Below are 12,578 nucleotides of genomic sequence, written 5' to 3'. Positions count from 1 at the left end.
GTTCATCATCCTGTCGCTTGTGACATCGGGAATCGCAGGATTATGATATTTTCCTGAATGTTGTGTGTCGTGGGAGATTTAAGGGTTGGGATCTATGAGGCCATTTGGAAGCTGAAGACCCACTTTGAAAACAGCCTTTGTATTGTTTTGAGTAATCGAGTAAAAAAAAAAAAAACATAATTTATGAGATATGTCTTCTTGTTAACGTAGGATATAGATATAGATACATTTAAAATAGACCGGATTTTGAGATCAACTCCAGCCCGCAGTGATGCTCAGTGTCTGGACTGACTTATATACGCACTCAGACGGAAATGGAAACCAGGACATTTTAAGTCATTGATCACTTGGAAGAGCAGATTCATAAACATAGACTAGCAACCATAGCATAGCTTAAGTTGACACTCAGATCTAAAAGTGATCGAGGTTTCCTGGGCTTCCCTGATCTAAGGGATTAGTTGTATTCATTGTAACGGAAGAACATTCTTCGAAGAGTCCATCATGCCCACCTCTCGGTCCGGCTCGTGCACGGTGGAATACTGGGTCGATGGATCGCGCCGAGATGCGACAGTGGAGGATTTCTATAACATGGGCCCAGAATTAGGCAGGTAAGTACATCACTGCATCCAATGTACATTATATTTGATATTATATTGTAAATACATAGGCCTATACGTTCAAATTACTTGTCGACCTATATTGTTTTTATGACCATAGTGATACAAATTAACGATATGCAGAACCAATATTTAATTATTTTATTTCTGCTTTTACCATAAGTAATCGTCAGACTGCAACAGCAACAAAAAAAAAAAAAAAAAAAAAAAAAAAAAACTATAACATATTTGTAAGTATCATTGTTAGATGTTGAAACCGATCTTTTTTTTTTTTTTTTTTTTTTTTTTGTAAAGTTATCATTGTGCCAGAAATAAAACTGCCACTAACATAAAAATCTGAATAAAGAATAAATTAGTATAAATGGCAGCTATTTAAGTAAAGATAACTGATTTAAAATATCGGTAAAATAATATTGGTCAAACCAATTAATGGTCTTTCATTATAATTAATATGTATATACTATGTTGAGCTGTTATAATAGTGTTATTACTGAAGTTGGTTATATTTATATGTGCTATGTAAGTGTTAATATTTGTGTTACCCATGTCTATATATGAGCAGGTGGTTTTGTGTTGTAATAAAGTTTATTTTGTCCTGCTAATGAGTGTGATAGGTTATTTCTAAACTAATTGAGCTAAAATTTGATCTCCCTGTTGTAAACAAACACCCCATCTTTGCAAATGTCACCAAGTATTTTAAAATGTTACCATTACCTCCCAGGATGTGGGATGCAAAATGTTGAGCAGCTGATGCTGTCACCTGATTTCAGTTTGTCATTATAGCCGTGTGGCATGGTATGAAATTCAGCACAGAGAATGACTTCTATGGGGCTCGTTTTCAAAGAATGAATTGTTTTTAATGTACGCCTATTCCTGCACATTGTATTACCATCAGTAGTTTGATGTCTATTGATGATTATACAGAAGATTGTTTGTCAGACACTGATGCATTAAAGTGCTGGATAACAAGGCAGCAGATGGAGAAATTATGGCAACATGAGGACCATATATGGTTATATATAACACAAATATTGTATAACAACACAGCCATGTAAGGGCTTATGTACTAGAGAAGGAAGGTGATTTATTTAATAAATTACATATTATGTCCAGGCTAGTACATCAGGCAGAATCCAGTGTGGAGAATATTTGTATATGTGAGCATTTTAAGAGCCTTGTCTGAAGTATAGGCAAATTTTTAGGTCCAGTTTAGTTTAGTATGATGTCATTAAATGTGTATTCCCTTCTTTAAGATTTCATGTCCTCATGGAGACTGTTTAGACTCAGTTGTCATGGAAATGCACAGACATATAGTGGTGATGGGGGAGGTAGAATGTAGGTAGGAACCTTCATGATCAGGTGAGCAGTGGAGGCCACATTTGGTTTTATTAGCATCTTCCTATCTGTCACTTTGTGATATTTGTTTGTGTATGGTCATTTCTGTGATGCACATTTATCAAATTTAAGATCCTTATTTAATTATGAGTATATATAAGTATACTGCTTTGTGTTAACCAACAGGGGTGCCACATCTGTTGTGTTTCGCTGTGAAGAGAAGCAGACTGAGAAACTTTATGCTGTGAAGGTCTTGAAGAAAACTGTAAGTTGACTGGTTGATAGGAGCATATTTTCATTTTCATTTTCATTCCTGAAATCCCAGAATGACTGTTTGAGGTTATTTTCATTGTGTCATCAACTCAGATTGACAAGAAAATTGTGAGGACTGAGATTGGAGTCCTGCTGCGTCTGTCTCATCCAAATATTGTAAGATATTTATGTTCCCTGTTCATTGTTTTCCATGAGAATATGGATGGGCTTGTTCTGATGTGACTGTTCTCACTTTATTTTTATTCAGATTCGTCTGAAGGAAATTTTTGAGACAGAGACAGAGATCTTTCTCATCCTAGAGCTGGTCACAGGTGGAGAGCTCTTTGACAGGTATTATGTCCTCCATTAATTAGATGAAATTCAAATGTGAAACAGGCTTTAGGACATTCATCGTCGGCTTAAAGGGATAATTTACCCAAATCATCCTCATGTCATTCCAAACCTCTTTCTTAAGAAGATATTTAGAAAAAAGGTGTAAACTGTTTTTGCCCACATAATGAAAGTCAACGAAAGTGAAAACGTCATCTTTTATAGTATTTATTAATATTTTGAATTAGCTTTTCATTTTATATTTTTCAGTTTTCATTGTAATTTTAAATTTAGTCATTTTCTATGTGCTTTTGACATTTTTATATTTTTTATGTCGATTTAGCATTTATTTACTTTCAATTTCAGGAATTTAACTTATTTATTTCAGGTAGTTACATTTATTTATTTATTGAGGTTTTCCATCTGATCTAATATTTATATTTTATTTTAGCTTTATTTCAATTCCCTAAAATGATTTAGTTTCAGTTAACAAGAACAACACTGCACAGAGGAAAGAAAATCATACTGGTTTGGAACAACATGCGGGACAGTAAATGATGATAGGGAGAACTATCCCTTTAAGCAACTGTCTTAACGCTGTTTATTGCTCAAAGTATATTGCTAACATCCCTTTGTTCAATCTGTAGTCACATTTTCAAATCTCTAAACACAATTAGCACAACATCTGTCTGTTGTGGCCATACCATTAACCCAATTCATGCTGTTTTCACACAAAATGCAGTCAATTAACATGTTTCTAAAATGCTTAAATGTTCTTTTCACACAAGCTTACCCCATACCATAATCATGGATCTTTCTGATCTGATTTACAAATTAAATGCAGCAAGTCAGAAATGAAGACCTAATGTTCCACACTTTAAATTTGTTCAATGTGGATGCAGAACAACACAGAGTAGCAGAGAGAAAAAAATGTAAGGGAGAGGAATAGATGAAGGAGGAGAGGAGTAGTTGGATCAGGACAAGGGAGTAGAGGTATGGGAGAGGAGTAAGATTGTGTGTTGGATTGTGCATCTCTATGTTTTTTTTTTTTTTTTGTTTTTTGTTTTTTTTACACATGTGGAACCTATGAAAGCTTATTTCTGCCATGAATTAAAAAAAAAAAATTCTTACTTTTTATCTCACAATTATGACTTTTTTCTCTCAATTCCTATAGTTTACTATATATCATAATTCAACAAGATGTAAACTCACAATTGCAAGAAAAAAAAAAGAATAGAATTGGTAGATAAAAAGTCACAATTACCTTTTATACTTTTTTTTATTCTGTGGCGGAAAAAGCTTCCATAATAACCAAAGGCCATGTATGTTGGATTTGTTGTTGATCAATGGCAAAAATTTCATGTTTTCATTTCAATAAAAGCTTTATACTACAGTGATTTTACTACAACGATTCAACTACCACTGTTCCATATATGCAAAATATGTGGTCTGTGTAGGGCACTAACTACCAAGGGGACACCATCCCACCCTCTATGTGGGCACCAACAAAACACCAACCAAGGGGGCAACTGAAGTTCTGCATAGGGGACTCATTTTACCAGTGGCTGCCCTGAGCTATTTTGTTACTTTCGTCTTCTTTTTCTACTGTACATTCTATAATGGGGACTCATTCACTTTTAGATAGTATGTTGCTATGTTGCCAAGAATGCACACATTAAGCACTCAACCAAAAATGTAGAAAGGCTTACATGTAAGCATCCTACTTTTACTGCAGTAAAAGGAAACTGAATTTTATAAAAACAATGGATTTCATATTGTCTGCAGGTAGAACTGAAACAGTAATGCAGTTTTCATAATGCCAGCAACTGTTGGTATTTTGACAGTCATTGTGCAATGATTGACTATATGTTCATGTTGGATAGATAACTAGTGCTTGTGCTTTGACAGAACGACTTGATTTTGAATCAGGTTTGCTGTGTTTTGATAGAGTTAGTAAATGTAGAAAAAGATTTTTAGCATTTTGAAATGTACAGTTTGTATTTATTTAACAAAATATGGTTTTGGGCAGAAAATTAACTATTTGGCTAAGTATGTGATGTAGGAGTGTTAAAAGTACTTCAAGTATTGGTAAACGCTTGTTAGCAATTGATATAATCTACCACCGTGTGATGATATGATGAGGGCCAAGTTTCTCTCCTTAGATCTTATGGTGGTCTCCAGCATAGGAATCTCATTCTTTCCTTATCATCAACACCTTCTGCTCAAGTTCGTACAGCTCAGTGGCCATTCTATCTCCTCTTCTACCAAACAGTGAGACGTAATTGAATATAAGTGGATTTGCTGCAGAGTAGGAACAGGATGTGTTTGCCTACATACTTCTAACTTCTAAACAGAGCACTATATATATATATATATATATATATATATATATATATATATATATATATATATATAATGTATATATGTGTGTGTGTGTGTGTGTGTGTGTGTATATACATACATACACACACACACACACACACACACACACACACACACACACAAACACACCTAAACATCAGCTGTTCATTTTTAAAAAAATATTAAATTTTTTTTTTTTTTTTTTTTGTAATTTGTCTCTAAGATGGTCCTACATGAGATGTGTGTCGTTTCAGGATTGTGGAGAGGGGCTACTACAGCGAGCGAGATGCAGCGCACGTTATCAAACAGATTCTGGAGGCTGTGGCGGTAAGACCATATGAATCATGAATCGTGAAAGGCAATAATGGTAATGTGAATGTTTAGGATTTAAATTTTCCTGGGTCTTTTGAAGTAAAAGAATCTGGGTACTGGGTAGACATACTCTAATGTTCACAGCAAAGCTGCAAAAAAGGCACATTCAGAAATCTCCATGGTTTTGATGTTATAACATATTACCACCCACTCTTACAGGTTAATGCCTGTTTACAGTTTTTTTTCTTTCAAATTGCTTACACACTAAAAGTGGTACTTAAGGCCCACTCAGTGAAACCATTCACTCGTGTATAGAATCTTCAGACCAAGTCTGCAAAACTATTTTGCAGACTATTGCTATTTTGCACATTTTGTGCTCTACACTCAGTTTTCTATTGTAAAACTTTAAATACAGTTCTCTACATCACACACTCAAACCTAACAGCTCTTGTGTTTAATTTGGGAAACACTGCCATTTACAGTTTTTGTAAATGAAAACTTTGTAAATGAAAACTTTGCCTGTTATTTTACACACAATTTTACACACAAATTCAAGAATTGCACACACAAAATGCAAAATGCCTCACATCTCTTGCAAGATGAAGCACTGCATTCAAAATATCACAAACACATCTCAAAAGCAAACATTTTTCTTATGTTGCAAACACCTTTGCCATTATATTCTGTTTGTATGCACATGCACACATATGCACACAGTCAAAACCTAAAGCTCTTCTTTCATGAGCTCCTATGTACATTTCTGTACAAGATAGAAAGTAATTGGCAGAGAGATTCAAGGTAAACATGAAAGCAAGATTGAAACCAAACTATTTTTTTTTTTTTTTTTTTTTACTATAAGCATTTGTGATTGTGAATACAGTATTACACGGTATGAAAGAAAAGAAATACATCAACCATGTGTAGTTGGACAGAAACAATGGTTGTGTTTGAAAAAGTAAATCAAGATACTTCCTGTTAGATTTTTGTGTTACATAGAAAATTGTGTGTTCTGTTTTGCAAAATGAAATTAATGAAATCGGTCAAAGGCTGAGAATTAGTGTATGGTTTTGCAGACTTGGTGTGTGGTTCTGGTGTTTGAGTGTCAGGTTTCAGAAATTGTGTGACAAGTAATGATTTTGTGTGTAATCAGTTGAAAAAAAAAAAAAATTAAATGCCACACTTAATTTCCTGATCACCTGCACCCAGTGATCATGTGTGAAAACTCTTACACATAATTTGTTCAAATACAAAATACAATTTTTAGAATAATTAAAATAGTTTTGACTGAAGTGTTTGCTTTTGAAAGATACGTATGTATGACATTAGCATGTTGTGTGTGTGTTTTCTGGTTTTGTGTGTAGAGTTTTGAGAAATGGAGCCATAGTTTCAAAAACTGTGTGTAGGCAATTTGAAAAAACTGTAACAGAAAAGATCATGTAAGTGCTTTTATAAAATTATAAGTTTCACCATTCTACGTTTACGTCCCTTTCTAAGTTTGCTTTTCTTTAAAGATAAGTTAATCTTTATGCCACATATGCTGTTGATTGAGCTTACTAAACCAGAATATTCCTTTAAAGATGCAGTAGAAGTCTTAAAGGTGCAGCATATATTAAAAAAAAAAGTATATTTTTCAAGGATCAGAGAGAAGTTAGAACATGTAGTGTAAAACATAATCATGACTTGTTGAAGCAACATTACAAGACTTATGAACTATGAAATGCTACAAAAGGTGTATAATATGGCCCCTTTAATGTGAGGCAAATAATATGACCAAATAGCATGATATAATGATATGTGTCATGGTGCATATGACTGCAGTTGCTTTAATGCATTTTCAGCTGGAGGATTGTTGTGAATGTGTTGGTGTGGCTGAACACATGTCCAGTGATGGGCTGACAGTGGAGAGATGTGGGTCAGTCTTGTCGTCACTCAAAAGTGGATGGTAGAGTAAGCGGATGTGTGCGCAGAGCTGCTAGTGAAAAATAATCTTCTCAGAAAAAAAAAAACATTGCAATATTTCCCTCAGCTTTTAATCTTCCTGAGCAAGAGGAATGTGGGGTGGTGTTACATAACAGCTCAGCAATCTGACAATGGAGCAACAATGCCACATGTGCTGATATATGTGTAGAATGTTTGTGTGTGCAGGTCGTATCTGTTTAATACACATCTGTGACATAATTTCTAGGGCTTGATTGTGACATAAGTTTTATGTATGTGCATATATGACAATTTTGGGAGGACTTTGTATCTGTCTCTGACCTGGGTTGACCAGGATTTTTTTGTTTTTTCAGTTGCTCAGCTAACCCAGTAAATCCCATTTTGATTTGGCAAACCCAGAGACCACAGAACACCCTAACAATTGCATAGCAATCTGCTAAATCCACTAAAAACAGAAATCTGGCAAACACCTTAGCATTAGATTGGTGATTTTGCACACGTTTTTAGAAAATGTGAAAATCTAGCTAAATTATTTGGCCTAAGATTTAAACCTAATATTTAAACTCCCACTGAAGTGCCTTGAAACGTGTTGCGTTATTCAATGTGTTTATGTAATTTCCACTGAAACAGGAAGACAGGGAGGAATACACAGTAAATTTTGCAGTGTTAAATGAACTCTATGAGAGTCAAATTTAGCACTCGGCCCGAGTGTATTTGGTCCCACTCAGAATTGGTGATAAATTGACTCTCGTCATAGTGTTAAATTTTCAGAGTTAAATTAACTCTATTTTGAGTAAAACTTTAACACTGCTCAACACTGAATAGTGTTACTAGAGTTTAACACTAGGAGAAATTAACTCTGTTTGGTGTTACTAGAGTTTAACACTAGGGGAAAATTAACTCAGATTAGTGTTAATATTTCACTTATGTAGAGTTTATTTGCATTTGTAATAGTGAAAAATTCTCAAATTTTAAAACCCTATTGGTGTTTTTAAAACAGAAAAGAAAACAAGTTCAACGACATCACATTTAAAATATTTATTTAAACGTTATCAGGCTCAAGAAACATACACGTATGCACAAAAATACATCACATCTGCATGAAATGACAATACATCACTATATGCAGTACAGAATCTGTTGAACCACCTAGCTATGCAGTCATGCTCTAACCTCAGCAATACAATGACTTCCACTTTGTCAACATCTTTGTTGTACACTGTGGTCTGAATAAAAGTGTACATCTTGTGTAGAATAGTTTTATAAATGGTGCCAAAAACAAAGTGTACCTTAAAATGTTAGTTCACCAAAAAATAAATTCTCCCCTTAACTCACCCTCATGTCATTCTAAACCTGTAAGGCTTTTGTTCATTTTCAGAACACAAATGAAGATATTTTTGATGAAATCTGGGAGACTTCACTTCATTAACAGCCTACACAACTACCACTTTCAAGGCCCAGAAAGGCAGTAAAGACATCATTAAAGTAACCCATGTGTATGGAAGTAAATTAATGCCAAATGTTTTTGAAATGAAAAGCTTGTTGAATTGCACTAATTAAAAAAAAAAAATGCATTAAATTAGCTGTGCTTGCATTTAGATGTATTGTATTTTTAAGACTTGCATTTTAATGGGCTGAAATTCAACATGGTTGTATATTTAAGCTGTGAATATTTCAATTAAAAATATTTCACACACATTTTCATTATTAAAAATTCAATAATTTATATTCACCTTTCAGATTTCACTTCCAAAATATTCATTCTGTTTAAAAATACAACCTATAAAATTCGACTATCAATTTTCAGTCCATTTTATTTCACTTTACAAATTCGCTTCCACAAATTCAGTGGTTCAAATTCGGCAGAAAATTCAACATTTCACATCCGGGGACTGCAGGAAAAGCAGTAGAGTGCCGATGCATGTTCTCCATCTGCTGTTAGTCTTCTTCACCAGCAGGTGCCACTAGCGGCTGTTTAAGACCACAGCAACGGCTAGTAAGTCATCATTCATTCATAAAAACGGATTTACAGAAATGGAGCAAGCGGTAAGTGAATGTGTGATGATTATCAAGGCCAGTATACACGCAGAAAAGCTGATAAAGACACAAAAGCTGCATTTATGTTTAATTCAGTGTCTTTATGGTTACCTGTGTAGTCTACATAAGCAGCTTTCTCTCCAGTGAACGAGATTATAACATTATTGCCCGATGCTGGTGTACAGATCAAATGTTTAATCTGAGGTAGACATAGCCTATATTTCTCTCTGTTGTTTAGTTTCCTCAACTTTATATCGCGGCGCTGTGTTGTAATAGGGTTTCCCTCATCCGTCACAGATTCCCCTGCCATCAGGACATATAAAACTCTTAACACAGCTTGATGGACTCGTACAGAGATATAAAAGACCAAACTCGCACCTCATTTGTGATGCAGGTTATACTATATAGGCTCCAAGAAAGCAGATACTGGTATAGAGTGCCCCAGGGATGACGCGTTTTTGTAGGCCAACCCAGAAGTTAGCAGCGCACGGGTTCCCTCGACTGAAAGCCTATTCATTTTTCCCATAGACTTTTGGAAAATCGCAGAAAATTAGCTCTTTGTTTAACAAAGGGTTATGACACTTACACATTTTGTCTATCAAGATAATCTTTACAAGTTAACACAACATCTATAGATTTTGAAGCCTAAATAAAGTCGTCAAATATAAAAGGCTAACAGTAGGCTATAAACGGACTACAGCACACCATGGTCGCGGATCAACGTCGTCACCACCAAGCGTCCTCAAACTTTATTTAGAAAACAACTCTATTTAAAAACATGCTCACTGATTATGATCTGCGCTGTGTATGAATACTTATCCACTTTTTCATGAGAAATGCTGTCCAAATGTCCTGTTTGTCATGATGACGTCTAAAGTCCCCGCCAAAGGAAGTAGTCCCTTTTAGCAATTTGTTAGCAACCGCCGATTTTAAGACACAGTAAAAGTTTAAAAAATCACAAGTGGGTTATAACTGGTGTGTTTTATGTCATAGATCAAAACGTGAAAGTATTTAGAGGCTTTGTTTAACACAGACCTTATTTCAGGCGATTTAGCAAAAACCCATTCAAAAAACCCATAGACTTTACGGCGTTGGAACCGGAAGTCCTAAAATGCTAACTCGCTTCCGGGTTTTGTCTACAAAAACGCGTCATCCCTGGGGCACTCTATAAAGATGGTTTGACGCTGAACGTTTGATGTTCGCAAATTTAGGGGCCGTCTCTAAAGTTACGACATTGGTATTAACGGTTCTACCTTCAGTAGCGTTTAAAGAGAATGATTTACAGTCACAAAACCAACTGTACAGTGTTCATCTAGGTCTCAGGTATGATGCAAACCTTTTAGATTTTTGATGTTTATTAATAAAAGGTAACACTTTATATTAACTAGTTAATATGAACTAACAATTGATGCGAAAACTTGTGAAAATGAGATCCAGGCTGATGATATTATTTATTCATTACAATTCAATTTAGCCTCACACGCAAACTTTAATCGATAATGAAAATACTTCATAAAACCAAAAGGTAACCTAACAACCATAAAGAAGCAGTTAATAGTTAATAATAAAATTTAGAGCATTGTAAAATTTAGGGTATTGTATAATCCAGAGTATTGTATCTAATAGATGAAGATCAAAAAGAGCAATAATTAAGACATTTGCAGATAAGAGACAAGAAGCAGAAGCCAAGGAGGGCAAAGGAGGAAAAAGCTAACATATCAATGACTCGGTCAGCTTTATACCAGAAGCATAGGGAAATTTACATCCCACTCAAACTGATGTTTTTGTTCCAAGAAAAAGTCAAATGGATTTTACCCATTATATCATAAACTGGTCAGATGCCAAAAATAGATATGAGTTGTTTTGACCCCCTTTGGGAATTTTGCAAATCTTACCCTATTAAATGTCAGCAGGAATAATAAAAGAAATATTTTGATCAGATTCAAATTCAAATGATTAATTCTGAAAAACATCACTTCTGCAGTACTTAGCAGGTGTCCAATATCTAACCACAAACGTGTCAGTGTGACCTGTCACATTGGAACACTTGAAGAACAATTGAACATAACATACTCTTAAATATAAAATAAGAATAACCATAAGGGTACAATAAAAAGTAAATACTTGAAAATATGATAAGAATTAATATATAACATATGAGTACATAAATATATGAAATCAAAAGTGAAACTGATAAATCATAAGCCATATACGATTGACATAAATATTAATAAAAATGCATGAATATGAATATTAACCATTTCGGATCCATCACAATGAACTGCACTTCTACAGCACTTATTAATCTTTGTTAATGTTAATTCCAGCATTTACTAATACATTACTAAAATCAAGACTTGTATTTGTTAACATTAGTTAATTCACTGTGAACTAACATGGACAATGAACTGCTGTATGTTTATTAATGTTAACAAAGATTAACAAATACAGTAACAAATGTATTGCTCATGGATAGTGCACATTAGTTAATACATTATGAACCTTACTGTAAAGTGTTTCCAAATAAACTGTTAAGTAATATGTAAATATTGCTATGTATTTCACTACTGTATGGGATCATACAAAAAATGCCATAATTTAAAGCTCAATAGCATTTGATGACAAAACCAACTGTAAAGTGTTCATAGGTGTCAGGTTGAACAGTGATGCGTCCTACACACACTCTCTCTCTCTCTCTCTCTCTCTCTCTCTCTCTCTCTCTCTCTCTCTCTCTCTCTCTCTCTCTCTCTCTCTCTCTCTCTCTCTCTCTCTCTCTCTCTCTCACACACACACACACACACACACACACACACACACACACACACACACACACACACACACACACACACACACACACACACACACATATTCAAACACACACAACTCAAAGTACATACACATTTTTTTTTTTTTTACACATTCATCACACAATTCGTTCTACTTTGTTAATTTTATTTTTTCTGCTCATATAAATGCTTTGGCGACACAATGTAAAATTTGTATAAGCAGGATAATATATGAGCAGGAAAAATAAAAATGAAAAAAGTAGAACGAATTGTGCGATGAACGTGTAAAAAAAAAAAAAAAAAAGAAAAAGAGAAATAGTATGGATGTACTTTGAGTGAGGTGTGTTTGAATATGCATGTGCGTGTACAAGAGCTTGTGTGAGTTCACCTGTTTGTTTCTTTGTGTGTGTGTGTGTGTGTGTGTGAGAGACAGACAGAGATAGTAGGGCGCATCACTGTTCGACCTGAGACCTAGATAGGTAGAACCGTTAATACCAATGTCGTAACTTTAAAGACGGTCCCTAAATTTGCGAACATCAAACGTTCAGCGTCAAACCAACTTAATGCCAGTATCTGCTTTCTTGGAGCCTATATAGTATAACCTGCATCA

At 34.5% G+C, this 12,578-nt stretch overlaps 1 protein-coding gene across 1 annotated transcript in view; it reads left to right on the top strand.

The window, feature by feature from the left end:
• The first annotated feature begins 501 nt into the window (after positions 1-501).
• The window catches only part of si:ch73-60h1.1 (calcium/calmodulin-dependent protein kinase type IV), a 205,063-nt gene continuing 192,986 nt past the window's right edge, over positions 502-12,578 (top strand). Inside the window, exons 1-5 of the mRNA XM_067387405.1 lie at positions 502-608; positions 2,139-2,217; positions 2,319-2,381; positions 2,473-2,555; positions 5,150-5,222. Of these exons, the coding sequence (XP_067243506.1) occupies positions 502-608; positions 2,139-2,217; positions 2,319-2,381; positions 2,473-2,555; positions 5,150-5,222 (405 nt within the window). The remainder of the gene's footprint in view (positions 609-2,138; positions 2,218-2,318; positions 2,382-2,472; positions 2,556-5,149; positions 5,223-12,578) is intronic.

This window comes from Chanodichthys erythropterus, chromosome 6 (genome assembly GCF_024489055.1).
Source record: "Chanodichthys erythropterus isolate Z2021 chromosome 6, ASM2448905v1, whole genome shotgun sequence".
NCBI classification, from domain to species: domain Eukaryota; kingdom Metazoa; phylum Chordata; class Actinopteri; order Cypriniformes; family Xenocyprididae; genus Chanodichthys; species Chanodichthys erythropterus.
Note: the sequence above shows the minus strand (reverse complement) of the source record. Positions and strands in the feature narration are given on the sequence as shown.